We start from the raw sequence: 18,954 nt of genomic DNA, 5'->3' as shown, positions 1-18,954 counted from the left end.
ATAAAATCACCCGCGGGTTTTATGGGGCAGGATCGGATTCCTTTACCCTTTGTGTGCTGAACTGGGCACAGCGGGGAGGCAAGGGAATGATGTACAGGCCAACTGAACAAAGGCCATATAAACCCTCAGGCTTAATATTAACCAATCACCATATGGATCTTTGATAGAAGCTTCCATGGAATTAGCATTCTGCCATGTAACCATTTATCCCTCTGCTTTAATACATCCAGGTCTCCATGGGCAGCAGCACTTAGCAACGGACACCTGAGGCTTCTGGGAGTTTTTTACCTGCCCAATAGCAGATACTGACCTGCAATATCATAATTTTGGCCCCATGGGTCAGAACCCGCAGCTTCAATGACCTCACTTTCTACTAATGTTGTGATAATATCCCACACCCCCCAAGCATAGCAAGTTTTCAATTGGTCTTTATTTTTTATTTAATTATTTGGTTTCCTCTTCTGACTCTTTGCAGCTTTCAAATGGGGGTCACTGACCCCGGCAGCCAAACCCTATTGCTCTGTGAGGCTCCAGTTTTATTGTTACTTTGCTTTCTATTTAGTCCCTCCTCTGTTTGTATCCCTGTCTCTCTTTCAAACCACTACCTGGTTTCTAGGTTAAAATGGACCCTAGCAACCACACAGCTGCTGAAATTCCAAACCAGGGCACTGCAATTAATAAAAAATGAAGACCAATTGCAAATTGGCTCAGAATAGCGCTCTCTATGTCATACTAAAAGCTAATTTATAAGGCTGCTGAACCTCTGGGCCGGGATGTTAAGTAAAATAAACCATAAGTAGCCCCTCCCTCTAATGCCCCCCTCCCACTGTATGTATGGATGTACTGTACAGACTTGCCTACTGAAGCAATAGATTGTGGGTGTATTTCCCCTTTAATAACCAATGAGTGCCTGCGCTGCCCTGCAGATCTGGAGGATCAAGTCAAGCAGGAACACTTAGGGGCCCACCCACTGTCTATTCATTCCTATGGGAATCTTGGAAGCATATTTATCAAAAAGTTAACTCTTTCACCCACTGATAAAATCACTTACTAAAGATCCTATAGGATAGAACAGAAAGTGGGTGGGCTCTAACCTCACACACTGACCCCCCGACTGCACCCAGGAAACAGAGATGGAGAGGAACACAGAGCGGTTGGATAAAAGGAACTTTATTGCAGCAGCAGAAATAACAGCAAAAGCGGCACAGCCTGGGAATGGGTCAGAACCAGCCTGAGTACTGACAGCCAAATGCCCCAGCTGGTACCGGCAGATTGTGACTTCTAATATCCTTATCATTTACAGTAGGGGGTACATTATCCCTTATAATACATGAGTGATACTCAGAGTTCCCTGTATAACTCAGCCTGCAGCCTTGTGCCTTTATATGGGCACAGAACCCCTCAGTGACTGCTAATATCCTTATCATTTACAGTAGGGGGTACATTATCCCTTATAATACATGAGTGATACTCAGAGTTCCCTGTATAACTCAGCCTGCAGCCTTGTGCCTTTATATGGGGGGCACAGAGCCCCTCAGTGACTGCTAATATCCTTATCATTTACAGTAGGGGGTACATTATCCCTTATAATACATGAGTGATACTCAGAGTTCCCTGTATAACTCAGCCTGCAGCCTTGTGCCTTTATATGGGGGGCACAGAACCCCTCAGTGACTGCTAATATCCTTATCATTTACAGTAGGGGGTACATTATCCCTTATAATACATGAGTGATACTCAGAGTTCCCTGCCCCCCTATCTCTGGCTCTGACTCTACAAGCAAGCAGAAATCTTTTCCTTCATAGCCTGTCCTTTCTGCTACATTGTTTCAGGAGTCAGAACCAGCAGTGAAATAATTATAAACAATCAGACACAGATTGCCACAGCACAAATAACTATAAAGCCAGTGAGAACAAGGAATAAATGGATATTGGAAAGTTTCTTAGAAAGCTTAACTTTCAATATGCAGAGTTATTCTTCACTCTCATTTCCCCGTATTGTTCCATCAGGGCCAATAACAAAACCAAACATAAGCACACACTGTACCTTTAATAACTGCACCAATAACAATTATCAACACACTGCACTGGTGTCTCAATAAGAGCCACATGTAGCAGCGCTCCAGGGCCACAGGCAGAACAACAACACAATATACACACTGTGGCCCCGGGTTCCCAGGGGCCACAATAAGCTGTAGTTATAGGAAAAGTCTATGCATCTTAGCTGCGAGGGAGAGAAAAGACTCCAGGGTTCTACAGCCAAACCGGTAGCACCCTCTGGGCCCCTCTAGGGCCACACTAAGGAAAAGGAATATATACACACATAGGGGCCCTCTAGGGCCAAACTAAGGAAAAGGAATATATACACACACATAGGGGCCCTCTAGGGCCACACTAAGGAAAAGGAATATATACACACACATAGGGGCCCTCTAGGGCCAAACTAAGGAAAAGGAATATATACACACACATAGGGGCCCTCTAGGGCCACACTAAGGAAAAGGAATATATACACACACATAGGGGCCCTCTAGGGCCACACTAAGGAAAAGGAATATATACACACATAGGGGCCCTCTAGGGCCAAACTAAGGAAAAGGAATATATACACACACATAGGGGCCCTCTAGGGCCACACTAAGGAAAAGGAATATATACACACATAGGGGCCCTCTAGGGCCAAACTAAGGAAAAGGAATATATACACACACATAGGGGCCCTCTAGGGCCAAACTAAGGAAAAGGAATATATACACACACATAGGGGCCCTCTAGGGCCACACTAAGGAAAAGGAATATATACACACACATAGGGGCCCTCTAGGGCCACACTAAGGAAAAGGAATATATACACACATAGGGGCCCTCTAGGGCCAAACTAAGGAAAAGGAATATATACACACACATAGGGGCCCTCTAGGGCCACACTAAGGAAAAGGAATATATACACACACAGGGGCCCTCTAGGGCCACACTAAGGAAAAGGAATATATACACACATAGGGGCCCTCTAGGGCCACACTAAGGAAAAGGAATATATACACACATAGGGGCCCTCTAGGGCCACACTAAGGAAAAGGAATATATACACACACATAGGGGCCCTCTAGGGCCACACTAAGGAAAAGGAATATATACACACATAGGGGCCCTCTAGGGCCACACTAAGGAAAAGGAATATATACACACACATAGGGGCCCTCTAGGGCCACACTAAGGAAAAGGAATATATACACACACATAGGGGCCCTCTAGGGCCACACTAAGGAAAAGGAATATATACACACATAGGGGCCCTCTAGGGCCAAACTAAGGAAAAGGAATATATACACACACATAGGGGCCCTCTAGGGCCACACTAAGGAAAAGGAATATATACACACACATAGGGGCCCTCTAGGGCCAAACTAAGGAAAAGGAATATATACACACACATAGGGGCCCTCTAGGGCCAAACTAAGGAAAAGGAATATATACACACACACATAGGGGCCCTCTAGGGCCACACTAAGGAAAAGGAATATATACACACATAGGGGCCCTCTAGGGCCACACTAAGGAAAAGGAATATATACACACATAGGGCCCCTCTAGGGCCACACTAAGGAAAAGGAATATATACACACACATAGGGGCCCTCTAGGGCCACACTAAGGAAAAGGAATATATACACACATAGGGGCCCTCTAGGGCCAAACTAAGGAAAAGGAATATATACACACACATAGGGGCCCTCTAGGGCCACACTAAGGAAAAGGAATATATACACACACATAGGGGCCCTCTAGGGCCACACTAAGGAAAAGGAATATATACACACACATAGGGGCCCTCTAGGGCCAAACTAAGGAAAAGGAATATATACACACATAGGGGCCCTCTAGGGCCACACTAAGGAAAAGGAATATATACACACATAGGGGCCCTCTAGGGCCACACTAAGGAAAAGGAATATATACACACACATAGGGGCCCTCTAGGGCCACACTAAGGAAAAGGAATATATACACACACATAGGGGCCCTCTAGGGCCACACTAAGGAAAAGGAATATATACACACATAGGGGCCCTCTAGGGCCAAACTAAGGAAAAGGAATATATACACACACACATAGGGGCCCTCTAGGGCCACACTCAGGAAAAGGAATATATACACACACACATAGGGGCCCTCTAGGGCCAAACTAAGGAAAAGGAATATATACACACACATAGGGGCCCTCTAGGGCCACACTAAGGAAAAGGAATATATACACACACATAGGGGCCCTCTAGGGCCAAACTAAGGAAAAGGAATATATACACACACATAGGGGCCCTCTAGGGCCACACTAAGGAAAAGGAATATATACACACACATAGGGGCCCTCTAGGGCCACACTAAGGAAAAGGAATATATACACACATAGGGGCCCTCTAGGGCCAAACTAAGGAAAAGGAATATATACACACACACATAGGGGCCCTCTAGGGCCACACTCAGGAAAAGGAATATATACACACATAGGGGCCCTCTAGGGCCAAACTAAGGAAAAGGAATATATACACACACATAGGGGCCCTCTAGGGCCACACTAAGGAAAAGGAATATATACACACATAGGGGCCCTCTAGGGCCAAACTAAGGAAAAGGAATATATACACACACACATAGGGGCCCTCTAGGGCCACACTCAGGAAAAGGAATATATACACACATAGGGGCCCTCTAGGGCCAAACTAAGGAAAAGGAATATATACACACACATAGGGGCCCTCTAGGGCCACACTAAGGAAAAGGAATATATACACACACATAGGGGCCCTCTAGGGCCAAACTAAGGAAAAGGAATATATACACACACATAGGGGCCCTCTAGGGCCAAACTAAGGAAAAGGAATATATACACACACATAGGGGCCCTCTAGGGCCAAACTAAGGAAAAGGAATATATACACACACACATAGGGGCCCTCTAGGGCCACACTAAGGAAAAGGAATATATACACACACATAGGGGCCCTCTAGGGCCAAACTAAGGAAAAGGAATATATACACACACATAGGGCCACAATACCGAACAGCAGCAGCACAATAGCAGTAGCTGTAGAACTACAATTCCCAGCATGCCCCGCCAGAGAGGCCCTGCAGCAGTAGAAGGGGTACAGGTACAATCCCGGGAAGGTATACACACGCACAGGGCACAGTACCGGCCGGGCACCACATGGGCAGCCCCATAACACCGGGCACAGGGAGACCTTGCGAGTTGTACCGCTCCCGATACTGCCGGATAAACCAACACCGCTCCCCCGCCGGGCCCCCCGCTACTCCCCATCACTGTACCTCTCATCCTGTGCCCGATCTGCCCTCTTTATAACATGGGCGCCGCCATCTTGCTTTCAGCGTCAAGCGCCACTTCCGGCGACGCGTTTCCGGGCCGGCTCCGGGTTACAGCAGGTCATACACCAGTGGGCGTGTCTCTGTCTGCTTGTGTCATTATTAGCCCCGCCCCGGTATATCTGCCCCGCCATTACCCCCCGCACCGGCACCCCCCCCTGTAGCGCCCCCTGCCCCTTGTGTTTCCCGTTACAGGGGAACAGCCTTAGTTTAACGTTACTATAATGCAACTTTTTCTAAACAACTTTTCAACTGGCCTTATTCATATTCTAGTCTCTCATCCAAACCACTCCCTGGTTGCTAAGGTAATTTGGACCCTAGCAACCAGATAGCTGCTGAATCTCCAAACTGGAGAGCTGCTGAACAAAAAGAAACTACCAGTAATAAAAAATGACCAACTCTCTTCCACTCACTGGCACCCACTCACACTCGCTGGCACCCACTCACACTCACTGCCACCCACTCCCACTCACTGGCACCCACTCTCACTGGCACCCACTCACTGGCACCCACTCTCACTCACTGGCACCCACTCACACTCACTGGCACCCACTCCCACTCACTGGCTCCCACTCTCACTGGCACCCACTCTCACTCACTGGCACCCACTCACACTCGCTGGCACCCACTCACACTCACTGCCACCCACTCCCACTCACTGGCACCCACTCTCACTGGCACCCACTCACTGGCACCCACTCTCACTCACTGGCACCCACTCACACTCACTGGCACCCACTCACACTCACTGGCTCCCACTCTCACTGGCACCCACTCTCACTCACTGGCACCCACTCTCACTCACTGGCACCCACTCACACTCACTGGCACCCACTCACACTCACTGGCTCCCACTCTCACTGGCACCCACTCTCACTGGCACCCACTCACACTCACTGGCACCCACTCCCACTCAGGTACTCTCTCCCACTCACTGGCACCCACTCAGGTACCCTCTCTCACTCACTGGCACCCACTCCTACTCAGGTACCCTCTCCCACTCACTGGCACCCACTCAGGTACCCTCTCTCACTCACTGGCACCCACTCCTACTCAGGTACCCTCTCCCACTCACTGGCACACACTCACTGGCACCCACTCCCACTCAGGTACCCTCTCCCACTCACTGGCACCCACTCAGGTACCCTCTCTCACTCACTGGCACCCACTCTCACTCACTGGCACCCACTCCTACTCAGGGACCCTTTCCCACTCACTAGCACCCACTCTCACTCACTGGCACCCACTCCCACTCACTGGCACCCACTCCCACTCAGGGACCCTCTCCCACTTACTGGCACCCACTCAGGTACCCTCTCCCACTCACTGGCACCCACTCTCACTCACTGGCACCCACTCCTACTCAGGGACCCTCTCCCACTCACTGGCACCCACTCCCACCCACTGGCACCCACTCCCACTCAGGTACCCTCTCCCACTCACTGGCACCCACTCAGGTACCCTCTACCACTCACTGGCACCCACTCAGGTACCCTCTCTCTCTCACTGGCACCCACTCCTACTCAGGGACCCTTTCCCACTCACTGGCACCCACTCCCACTCACTGGCACCCACTCCACTCAGGGACCCACTCTCACTCACTGGCACCCACTCCTACTCAGGGACCCTCTCCCACTCACTGGCCCCCACTCCCACCCACTGGCACCCACTCCCACTCAGGTACCCTCTCCCACTCACTGGCACCCACTCAGGTACCCTCTCCCACTCACTGGCACCCACTCTCTCTCACTGGCACCCACTCCTACTCAGGGACCCTTTCCCACTCACTGGCACCCTCTCACACTCACTGGCACCCACTCCCACTCAGGTACCCTCTCCCACTCACTGGCACCCACTCTCTCTCACTGGCACCCACTCCTACTCAGGGACCCTTTCCCACTCACTGGCACCCACTCCCACTCACTGGCACCCTCTCCCACTCACTGGCACCCACTCCCACTCAGGGACCCTCTCCCAGGCTTGAGTGCAGGGTCTGAGCTGTGGGAATGGGGGGAGAGGGATCCGTGTAAATCCGCACGTTTCCCCCCAAATCAAACCCTGTTCCCCCGGTGAGACTGCGCTGCTCTGTTACAACTTGTAGCAAAGTGGGGCCCCGAGCGTGGGGGGGGGGGCCCGGGGGGCACAATCTCACACTACCAATTAAACCTAATTAGAGCTTATTCATTCATTTTCACATTGTCATTTGGGGGCGCCGTTTCCCTGAACCCTTCATCTCTTGCCAGCCGGGTGGGGGGGGGATCCCTGGCATTTCCCAGCCGGCGACTCTGTTCCCCGTCAGATCCTCCTTTGCTAATGCTTAATTTAGGGGAAATGTATAAATCTGGTGTTACACCCCATTACACGGGGGGGGGGGGCGGATACAATAGGAAATGACATTTATATCAAATTTATATAAATTGCATCTGATTCTCTAGAGCCCGTATTCTTGGGGCCCTGTAGCAGCTTCGGTTGGGCGAGACAGCGACGGCAAGGTGTATTTACTAACTGCTGAACTGCACCAGTACTGTCACCCATAGCAACCAGTCAGCAGGTACATCTCAGCAAATGGAAGCAAAGAGCTATGGGGGTAACATTCCGTCGGGGCCAGCTCTGCCTTCCCTATAAAATCTGGGGCTAATTCCCTAATTCAGGAACCCCAGCCAATCCCGCAGCTGCTGCTGCCCGTACCGATAATGAGAATTAAAGTTGCGCCGCGCGAGGATTTACTGAGCCTAGAAAATAATCATTGTCGGGGGCCCTGGAAGAATAACATTATTATGGGGGCTTATTGCTCGGCAGAGGAAAAGATCTTGTCAGCGCTGAGGCAGCTGCCCCCGGACTGACCCGCTGGGGGGGCTTGGGGGCAGGTCACGCTCAGGGAAGCTCATAAAAATATCCATCTGGGCTGAAAGACAAACAAAGCATTAATGTGGCGAGTCGGGGGCTTCCAACGTGTTGCGGAATTAATGATGGGACCCATCTGTGGGGCTGCATTGCTATGCATTAAGGCATGCCATGGGCTCATAATAAACCAGGAAGGCTACTAGCCACTGCATAGCCTGGGCATGTACATACTACTACCCACAACGTAGCCTGGGCATGTAAGTACTACTACCCACAACGTAGCCTGGGCATGTAAGTACTACTAGCCACAGCATAGCCTGGCCATGTAAGTACTACTAGCCACAGCATAGCCTGGGCATGTACATACTACTACCCACAGCATAGCCTGGGCATGTAAGTACTACTAGCCACAGCATAGCCTGGGCATGTACATACTACTACCCACAGCATAGTCTGGGCATGTAAGTACTACTAGCCACAGCATAGCCTGGGCATGTAAGTACTACTAGCCACAGCATAGCCTGGGCATGTACATACTACTAGCCACATAATAGCCTTGGCATGTACATACTACTACCCACAGCATAGCCTGGGCATGTAAGTACTACTAGCCACAGCATAGCCTGGGCATGTAAGTACTACTAGCCACAGCATAGCCTGGGCATGTAAGTACTACTAGCCACAGCATAGCCTGGGCATGTAAGTACTACTAGCCACAGCATAGCCTGGGCATGTACATACTACTACCCACAGCATAGCCTGGGCATGTAAGTACTACTAGCCACAGCATAGCCTGGGCATGTACATACTACTACCCACAGCATAGTCTGGGCATGTAAGTACTACTAGCCACAGCATAGCCTGGGCATGTAAGTACTACTAGCCACAGCATAGCCTGGGCATGTACATACTACTAGCCACATAATAGCCTTGGCATGTACATACTACTACCCACAGCATAGCCTGGGCATGTAAGTACTACTAGCCACAGCATAGCCTGGGCATGTAAGTACTACTAGCCACAGCATAGCCTGGGCATGTACATACTACTAGCCACATCATAGCCTTGGCATGTACATACTACTACCCACAGCATAGCCTGGGCATGTAAGTACTACTAGCCACAGCATAGCCTGGGCATGTACATACTACTACCCACAGCATAGCCTGGGCATGTAAGTACTACTAGCCACAGCATAGCCTGGGCATGTACATACTACTAGCCACAGCATAGCCTGGGCATGTAAGTACTACTAGCCACAGCATAGCCTGGGCATGTACATACTACTAGCCACAGCATAGCCTGGGCATGTACATACTACTAGCCACAGCATAGCCTGGGCATGTACATACTACTAGCCACAGCATAGCCTGGGCATGTAAGTACTACTAGCCACATCATAGCCTTGGCATGTAAGTACTACTAGCCATAATATAGCCTGGGCATGTAAGTACTACTAGCCACAGCATAACCTGAGCATGTAAGTACTACTATCCACAACATAGCCTGGGCATGTAAGTACTACTAGCCACAACATAGCCTGGGCATGTAAGTACTACTAGCCATAGTATAGCCTGGGCATGTAAGTACTACTATCCACAACATAGCCTGGGCATGTAAGTACTACTAGCCACAACATAGCCTGGGCATGTAAGTACTACTAGCCATAGTATAGCCTGGGCATGTAGTACTTATTACTAGCCAGAGAGTAGCCTGGGCATCAAGTGGGAAAGAACCCAGAATCCATGGGCATGAGGCAAAGTGTTCTGCACTTGGCACAAATTACAGCCCCAGAGGGGGCACAGTTTAGGGGTGAGGCTGGTAGTAACTGGGCACGGCTACCTGGGTATGAAGTAGGGGGAGCTCTGTGTTATGTGGGACTAGGGTATAAAGTTGGCCATTGATAGGCTGATAAAAGCTGTCAACTTGACCATTCCATACCAAATAGGAAGGTTATTGGCCCATGTATGGGCCCTTTGTGATGGCCACCCAATGGATATCTGCCTGAAAGTTAGCCAGGTATCTGCTGGACCAAGGTGGCCATACTGTTTGGCAAGGTCGCCAGCTGGGGCCTGTCAGGAGATACTGGGGGTCCATGAAAGATAATTTATGAAAAGGAAATGGAAGGAGATCATTTGATTCCCGAGAGGGAAAAGTTGCAAAAAGTTACTTTTATAGAAAAAAAGCAGCGGCTGCATTGATTAGCTGGACCCAAGTCAAACTCATCCATATTCCTTCTCTGCCACTTAGGGGAATATTGTCAGGTCGTTAGCAAGTTCTCCCGGCACATACTAATTAAGAGGGGGGGGGGGGGGGGGCTTGCTTTCACGTTCAGATAAGAAGCGGAATTGTCCTGATACTTGGAGCTAATGTGTCTGAGGCAACAAGGGAAGCTCATTAAGGGAACAATCTCATCAGTCAGGCAGCGGCAATATCGTTACAAAGTCTCTCCTGTAATGAATTGGCAGCTTCTTCCCAGAATAATAATAATGAGCCGCACTGGGTGCCGCTTGGCAAAGTCCTTTGGCTGCAAAACTGGGAGAAACCTTCATGAAGATCCTTGTGTGAGGGATGCAATGAAGATGAAACTTTCTCTGCATTCTACCTACAGCTGACTCTTCCATTCTTCTTCTTCTCTGTCTTACTCACTCCCCTTTCTATTCCCGCCTTCATTTCTTACCCACCTTGGTTGCCTCTTCCATTATTCCTTCTTCTATGTCTTTGTTCTACACACTCTCCTTTTTATCTCCCTCTTCGTTTTTTATCCACCTTGGTTGCCTCTTCCATTCTTTCTTCTTTTCTGTCTTTGTTCTACTCATTCTCCTTTTTATCCCCCTCTTCGTTTTTTACCCACCTTGGTTGCCTCTTCCATTCTTTCTTCTTTTCTGTCTTTGTTCTACTCATTCTCCTTTTTATCCTCCTCTTTATTTCTTACCCAGCTAAGTTGCCTCTTCCATTATTCCTTCTTCTATGTCTTTGTTCTACCCATTCTCCTTTTTATCCTCCTCTTTATTTCTTACCCAGCTTAGTTGCCTCTTCCATTATTCCTTCTTCTATGTCTTTGTTCTACCCATTCTCCTTTTTATCCTCCTCTTTATTTCTTACCCAGCTTAGTTGCCTCTTCCATTATTCCTTCTTCTATGTCTTTGTTCTACTCATTCTCCTTTTTATCCTCCTCTTTATTTCTTACCCATCTTAGTTGCCTCTTCCATTATTCCTTCTTCTATGTCTTTGTTCTACACACTCTCCTTTTTATCCCCCTCTTCGTTTCTTACCCACCTTGGTTGCCTCCTCCATTCTTTCTTCTTTTCTGTCTTTGTTCTACTCATTCTCCTTTTTATCCCCCTCTTCATTTCTTACCCACCTTGGTTGCCTCTTCCATTATTCCTTCTTCTCCCTCCTTGTTCTACTCACTCTCCTTTCTATTCCCGTCTTCATTTCTTACCCACCTTAGTTGTCTCTTGCATTCTTCTCTGTTCCTTCTGTTTTCTTCTCCACCATCTTTCATTTATCTCCTCCACTTCTTTCTTTCTCCACCTATTTATTCCATCATTTTCCTTCTTCTCCGCTACATTTTCTTTTTACCCTTTTGTGTGTTTCTCACCTTCTACCTTTCTATTCCCTCCCACTTTATTTCTTACCTACTTTTTCTAGAATATCCATTCTGTGCAGGGAACCAGGTCCCGGTGTAGTAAGACCCAGTTGAGAGCCCCCAGTGCAAAGGCAGCGCTTACGGCACAGAAGGAAACCATCAGTCTCACAATAACAGATTGAAGTGCCATTAACCCTACAGAGCCGCTGGCCTATTTAAGCCCCTTTGTTGTTCCAATTAAGCTCCATAAATAAATATCCATGATTAATTCAAACAAACTCAGGTCTCAGTAAATGATCCGGCCTTTGTTGCTGGCGATACCTGTGCCGGGACTTGTGAGGGGCGAGTCCTACAGAGTCACTGTGTGTATTTATTCATGTGGGGGGACACTCGCCCCCTTCCATTTGGCTCTTTTTATTGTTATTCTTGCTAATATATTTAAGATAAAGAGTAAATTGTTGGTGAATGTGAGGCAGCCGCTAATGATTCCTTTCCTCCATGAGAACTAGGGAAGCTTTGCCCAAACATTCACTCACTTGCCCAGTAACAGTCTCTCAGTTTGGGTCACATGTGAGGCCCTTTTACCTTATTGGGCATTTATACTGCCCCTGACTGCCCAGAGAAAAAACAGTTTAGGGCCCAGAAAGTGAAAAAGGAGCCCATCTAGGTGGCCACGATCGGCCCTCACTCCCCAGGTGGCCACGATCGGCCTTCACTCCCCAGGTGGCCACGATCGGCCCTCACTCCCCAGGTGGCCACGATCGGCCCTCACTCCCCAGGTGGCCACGATCGGCCCTCACTCCCCAGGTGGCCACGATCGGCCCTCACTCCCCAGGTGGCCACGATCGGCCCTCACTCCCCAGGTGGCCACGATCGGCCCTCACTCCCCAGGTGGCCACGATTGGCCCTCACTCCCCAGGTGGCCACGATCGGCCCTCACTCCCCAGGTGGCCACGATTGGCCCTCACTGTTGGAATTGGCCAGTCATGTTGGGTAGCACGGCGAATCCCAAGTGTCACTCACTAAATGTTCAATTAGTAGCAAAACCTGATGAAGGGGACAAGGAAGCCAGTACGACCCAAGCTGGTAAATCGCTAGCTAGGGTGGCACCAGAATTACAAATTTGCTAAAATTTAGTTTGCAAGGTACTTGTAATGACCTATAAATCCCTCCCTTCCCTGACCCTTTCCGCTGCTGAGCACCATTTCTAACTATGGTCCCACCTCTGCTCCGCCTATAACCCCGCCCTGTCTGCCCATTTTACCACCCATTACCTAAACCCATCCACCTTTCCCCTGCCCAACCCACCCATTTCCCCTGCTCCACCCACCCATTTCCCCTGCTCCACACACCCATTTCCCCTGCTCCACACACCCATTTCCCCTGTTCAACCCACCCATTTCCCCTGCTCAACCCACCCATTTCTCCTGCCCCACCCACCCATTTCCCCTGCTCCACCCACCCATTTCCCCTGCTCCACACACCCATTTCCCCTGCTCCACACACCCATTTCCCCTGCTCCACCCACCCATTTCTCCTGCCCAACCCACCCATTTCCCCTGCTCCACACACCCATTTCCCCTGCTCAACCCACCCATTTCCCCTGCTCAACCCACCCATTTCTCCTGCCCAACCCACCCATTTCCCCTGCCCAACCCACCCATTTCCCCTGCCCCTTACCCCATAGCCCGCCCCAATGACAACACATCCTGCCCCCCAACCCAAAGGCCAGTATTTGTCAAAGAAAAAGATGGCAACCCTACTTCTCCCTAAACTTGCACTGACCAATGGCAGAAATGCATTATTGTTAATAAAATTTATTTATAAAGCGCCAACATACCCTGCAGCGCTGTACAATAAGTGGGTTACATACATTGGACATACAGAGTAACATATAAAGCAATCAGTAACCGATACAGGGGGGGAAGGGAGCCCTGCCCAAAAGAGCTTACACTCTACAAGGAGTAACATATAAAGCAATCAATAACCGATACAGGAGGGGAAGGGAGCCCTGCCCAAAAGAGCTTACACTCTACAAGGAGTAACATATAAAGCAATCAGTAACCGATACAAGAGGGGAAGGGAGCCCTGCCCAAAAGAGCTTACACTCTACAAGGAGTAACATATAAAGCAATCAGTAACCGATACAGGAGGGGAAGAGAGCCCTGCCCAAAAGAGCTTACACTCTACAAGGAGTAACATATAAAGCAATCAGTAACCAATACAGGAGGGGAAGAGAGCCCTGCCCAAAAGAGCTTACAATCTACAAGGAGTAACATATAAAGCAATCAGTAACCGATACAGGAGGGGAAGGGAGCCCTGCCCAAAAGAGCTTACACTCTACAAGGAGTAACATATAAAGCAATCAGTAACCGATACAGGAGGGGAAGGGAGCCCTGCCCCAAAGAGCTTACACTCTACAAGGAGTAACATATAAAGCAATCAGTAACCGATACAGGAGGGGAAGGGAGCCCTGCCCAAAAGAGCTTACACTCTACAAGGAGTAACATATAAAGCAATCAGTAACCGATACAGGAGGGGAAGGGAGCCCTGCCCAAAAGAGCTTACACTCTACAAGGAGTAACATATAAAGCAATCAGTAACCGATACAAGAGGGGAAGGGAGCCCTGCCCAAAAGAGCTTACAATCTACAAGGAGTAACATATAAAGCAATCAGTAATCGATACAGGAGGGGAAGGGAGCCCTGCCCAAAAGAGCTTACACTCTACAAGGAGTAACATATAAAGCAATCAGTAATCGATACAGGAGGGGAAGGGAGCCCTGCCCAAAAGAGCTTACACTCTACAAGGAGTAACATATAAAGCAATCAGTAATCGATACAGGAGGGGAAGGGAGCCCTGCCCAAAAGAGCGTTATAAATATCAGTCCTAGAAAGTTATATTACACTGCTGCCAAGACCACAAAATCCTTTTCAAATTGGTCCTGATTCGGACTCGGATTCAGGGATCATTGTGGGTTCCCTCTGTTCATTATCCATCCCCAGTGCAGTAGTGACTCCTATACTTTGTAGCGCTGCCTGAATGGGGCTTCTGCCTTCAGGACGGCACTTTAACCAGTCGTAGAGCAATGGAGCGTTACTAGAGCCCTGGGGGGGGGGGATACAAGGGGGGGCTCTATGGCTACAGCTCCATGGACCAGCTGGTTCCAATCGGGCAATAAATAGCCCTGACAGAGTTAAGAGGAACATCTTCCATTAGCGGCAGACAGATGGCCCAAACCAGATCATTGATCACCGCTAAAAATTGGCAGTTCGGTAAATATTTTGCAAAAGGCTCGACATTCCTTGAGCTGCAGAGAGCGGTGCGGCCGGGCCTGTTTATGGGAATGTGGCAGAAACACCATTAAACGGGAGATTTACTCCACTATAAATAAGGAGCTGGTTTTGTGGCTCTGCATGGAGAGTAGAACATGGCCGCCCCTTGGCCGGAGCCTTCCCTGGGCTGGAGACCTCCCTGGGCCTGAGCCTACCCTGGGCCTGAGCCTTCCCTGGGCCGGAGCCTTCCCTGGGCCTGAGCCTTCCCTGGGCCTGAGCCTACCCTGGGCCTGAGCCTTCCCTGAGCCTACCCTGGGCCGGAGCCTACCCTGGGCCTGAGCCTTCCCTGGGCCTGAGCCTACCCTGGGCCTGAGCCTACCCTGGGCCTGAGCCTACCCTGGGCCTGAGCCTACCCTGGGCCTGAGCCTTCCCTGGGCCGGAGCCTACCCTGGGCCTGAGCCTTCCCTGAGCCTACCCTGGGCCGGAGCCTACCCTGGGCCTGAGCCTTCCCTGGGCCGGAGCCTACCCTGGGCCTGAGCCTACCCTGGGCCTGAGCCTTCCCTGGGCCGGAGCCTACCCTGGGCCTGAGCCTTCCCTGAGCCTTCCCTGGGCCTGAGCCTTCCCTGGGCCGGAGCCTACCCTGGGCCTGAGCCTTCCCTGGGCCTGAGCCTTCCCTGAGCCTTCCCTGGGCCGGAGCCTACCCTGGGCCGGAGCCTTCCCTGGGCCGGGGCCTTCCCTGGGCCGGGGCCTTCCCTGGGCCGGAGCCTACCCTGGGCCTGAGCCTTCCCTGGGCCTGAGCCTTCCCTGAGCCGGAACCAGCACAATGTTTGGCCAAGTTGGTGCGCGCGACCCTAACTGCCCTCACCTAAAGCTGAATTAGGGTCACTTTTAGGGGCTGATAGGGGCAGAAAGCCATCTGGGTCTAAACTGTATGTAATAAATAAGCTGCCCATACACGCTCAGATTTAGTCTTCTTCCGGCCAGCGTTCCTCTCATTCAAACCCCTTCCTGGTTGCTAAGGTAATTGGGACCCTAGCAACCAAATAGCTGCTGAAACTCCAAACTGCAGAGCTGCTGAACTGAAAATGAAATAAATAAAAAACGGCAAATAATAAAAAATGAAGACCAATTGCAAATTGTCTCAGAATATCCCTCTCTACATCATAGAGGTACCCCCTGAATTTGCCCCAGAATACATAGGGGTCCCTTATGGCTACTGAGGGCCACGTCGGCTCTGACCCACGTATTACAGTGGCCCCGGAAGCTGAGGGGTAATTGGACGTATAACCCACATCAGTGAGATTTAGTTACAGAGGAGGGTTTGGGGCAATTAGTGTAAATTGCCCGATACAATGGGGCCACGTGCGTTCGCATTCCTCGCGCTGCCGGGTTTGGTTTAAAGCTTTGGGATTTGGAAGGCGCTCAGAATCGATTTGGGCCCCATCCAAGGCAATAGCAGCTCATTGGGCCCCATCCAAGGCAATAGCAGCTCATTGGGCCCCATCCAAGGCAATAGCAGCTCATTGGGCCCCATCCAAGGCAATAGCAGCTCATTGGGCCCCATCCAAGGCAATAGCAGCTCATTGGGCAATTTAAATCCAGTTATCGAGCAGAATAATAGCAGGAAAAATCCTAACCTGGAGCAAGAGAAGGATAATTACGCTCCTTTCTAGTTTCTGTTGGATTAATTCACTCGCTTTGTAGCCGCAGAGGGGGAAATCCCTGTCCAGGCAGGCTTAGGTTCCCCTTTAAAGTTCTCAGGCTTGGGATGTGCCGGCCAATTTGTTCCCTATTTAATTACTGTGAGCTGCTGCTGCTCCTGCCCGACCCCGCTCTGCCCTGAGAGGCAGATTTTGAGAATAAGGGAAACTCAAGTGGATCCATTTATCTCTGGCTCCGGGATACTGACGACGTTACGCCGCCCCTGGGGCCCTTCCTCGGGTGTTTGGGCAGAGCCAGGCTCCTAGACTCTGTGCTAGTCACTGAATGATAAGTATTTGCCCACTGCGGTATTCCAAATATGAGAGAGGTTGGAGGGGGGGGGGGCCATCACCTAATTAACCCTTTATTTCATCTCATGGAAGGGATCACACACTCCCCCCTTATCTCCCTGTCACATTAAACGTTACTTGTTTAAATGTTCGGTGGTTTTGTTTGTTCTTCCCCAGCCCAGCCTTCTTGTCTTCTCCCCACCGCAGGGCTAGAAAGGAAAATGAGATTTAAAGGGTAAGTCATCCCGATTCTTGCCTAGGGGGACACTTGCTGTAGGCCCTGGAACATTGGCTCAGCGGCAACGGGGTAATTGGGTTGCCCCAATGGCCAATGATTGGATGATAGTAGATCTGAAACTGTCATGATTATCCAATCAGCCTGGTGGATATCTGGTTGCAGTACATTGGGGGGCAGTGGGATTTCCCTTCAGTTATTTAATTCATTGGGGGGCAGTGGGGTTTGTACCTGCAAAGCTTCTCTGCATTGTCCCACACTGCCCATGGGCCCCCTGAGTGTTGCACCTATACTTGCCCTTTAATTCTAAATAAACTACCCCTGTAACTACCCCACCCACATATGAAGTAAATGGAGTTTTGGATTCAATGTTCATCCGAATCTATAAATCCATAAAATAACTGCACTCTAAAAGGTCACCTGACCAGTTTGGACGCAGGGGGAGGGGCTAAGCGGTATTTGGTAAAAGAGTGCAAAGATTTTGGGTGGTACCAAGCCAGACCCCAAATTCTGTGCAGCCCAAATGCTCAGCTCATTACTGTTATTTAGTCAGGCCAAGGACTTAACCCCTGCACTGCCTGCATCTGGCCGCTCAGCTCTCCCGCTGCAGGCTGCAAAGCATTTTTAAGGAACATGCAATAAATCAGTCAGCAGGAAAATAAACTGCCCATCTCCAGCCAGACAGCAGGGTATGACTAACGGCCGGATCTATTGGAAATGGCCAAATTAGGCATTATTAGGCTAATAATGACCACAACCTTGTGATCCATATTTTTCTGCCGTGTCTGACTTCAAACAGGTTCTGTGCGCAGTGAGCTGTTCTGTCCCTCTGGCACCGTATTAACGATGACCTGTCTCCTAATTATAGGGGTGTAATGAGTCCCAGAACCTGCGAATTTGTGCTGAACGGCCTCGGCCAGGGCTTAGCCCAACAGAGGGTCCTGCTGAATTGTGCTTAGTACAGGGGAATCCCTATGTGCCATAGTTTTATGGTATCTCTCTGTACAGGCTATGGGCAAACTTAGGGGGCTGTTCCTGCTGAATTGTGCTTAGTACAGGGGAATCCCTATGTGCCATAGTTTTATGGTATCTCTCTGTACAGGCTATGGGCAAACTTAGGGGGCTGTTCCTGCTGAATTGTGCTTAGTACAGGGGAATCCCTATGTGCCATAGTTTTATGGTATCTCTCTGTACAGGCTATGGGCAAACTTAGGGGGCTGTTCCTGCTGAATTGTGCTTAGTACAGGGGAATCCCTATGTGCCATAGTTTTATGGTATCTCTCTGTACAGACTATGAGCAAACTTAGGGGGCTGTTCCTGCTGAATTGTGCTTAGTACAGGGGAATCCCTATGTGCCATAGTTTTATGGTATCTCTCTGTACAGGCTATGAGCAAACTTAGGGGGCTGTTCCTGCTGAATTGTGCTTAGTACAGGGGAATCCCTATTTGCCATAGTTGTATGGTATCTCTCTGTACAGGCTATGAGCAAACTTAGGGGGCTGTTCCTGCTGAATTGTGCTTAGTACAGGGGAATCCCTATGTGCCATAGTTTTATGGTATCTCTCTGTACAGGCTATGGGCAAACTTAGGGGGCTGTTCCTGCTGAATTGTGCTTAGTACAGGGGAATCCCTATGTGCCA

At 49.8% G+C, this 18,954-nt stretch overlaps 1 protein-coding gene across 1 annotated transcript in view; it reads right to left on the bottom strand.

Annotated features, from left to right (window-relative positions):
* Positions 1-5,368, bottom strand: part of cox10 (cytochrome c oxidase assembly factor heme A:farnesyltransferase COX10) — a 50,747-nt gene extending 45,379 nt beyond the window's left edge. The window contains 1 exon segment of the mRNA NM_001126581.1: positions 5,324-5,368. Coding sequence (NP_001120053.1) covers positions 5,324-5,330 — 7 coding nt within the window. The 5' untranslated portion in view covers positions 5,331-5,368.
* Between the last annotated feature and the right edge of the window lie 13,586 nt (positions 5,369-18,954).

This window comes from Xenopus tropicalis, chromosome 10, assembly GCF_000004195.4.
Source record: "Xenopus tropicalis strain Nigerian chromosome 10, UCB_Xtro_10.0, whole genome shotgun sequence".
NCBI classification, from domain to species: domain Eukaryota; kingdom Metazoa; phylum Chordata; class Amphibia; order Anura; family Pipidae; genus Xenopus; species Xenopus tropicalis.
Note: the sequence above shows the minus strand (reverse complement) of the source record. Positions and strands in the feature narration are given on the sequence as shown.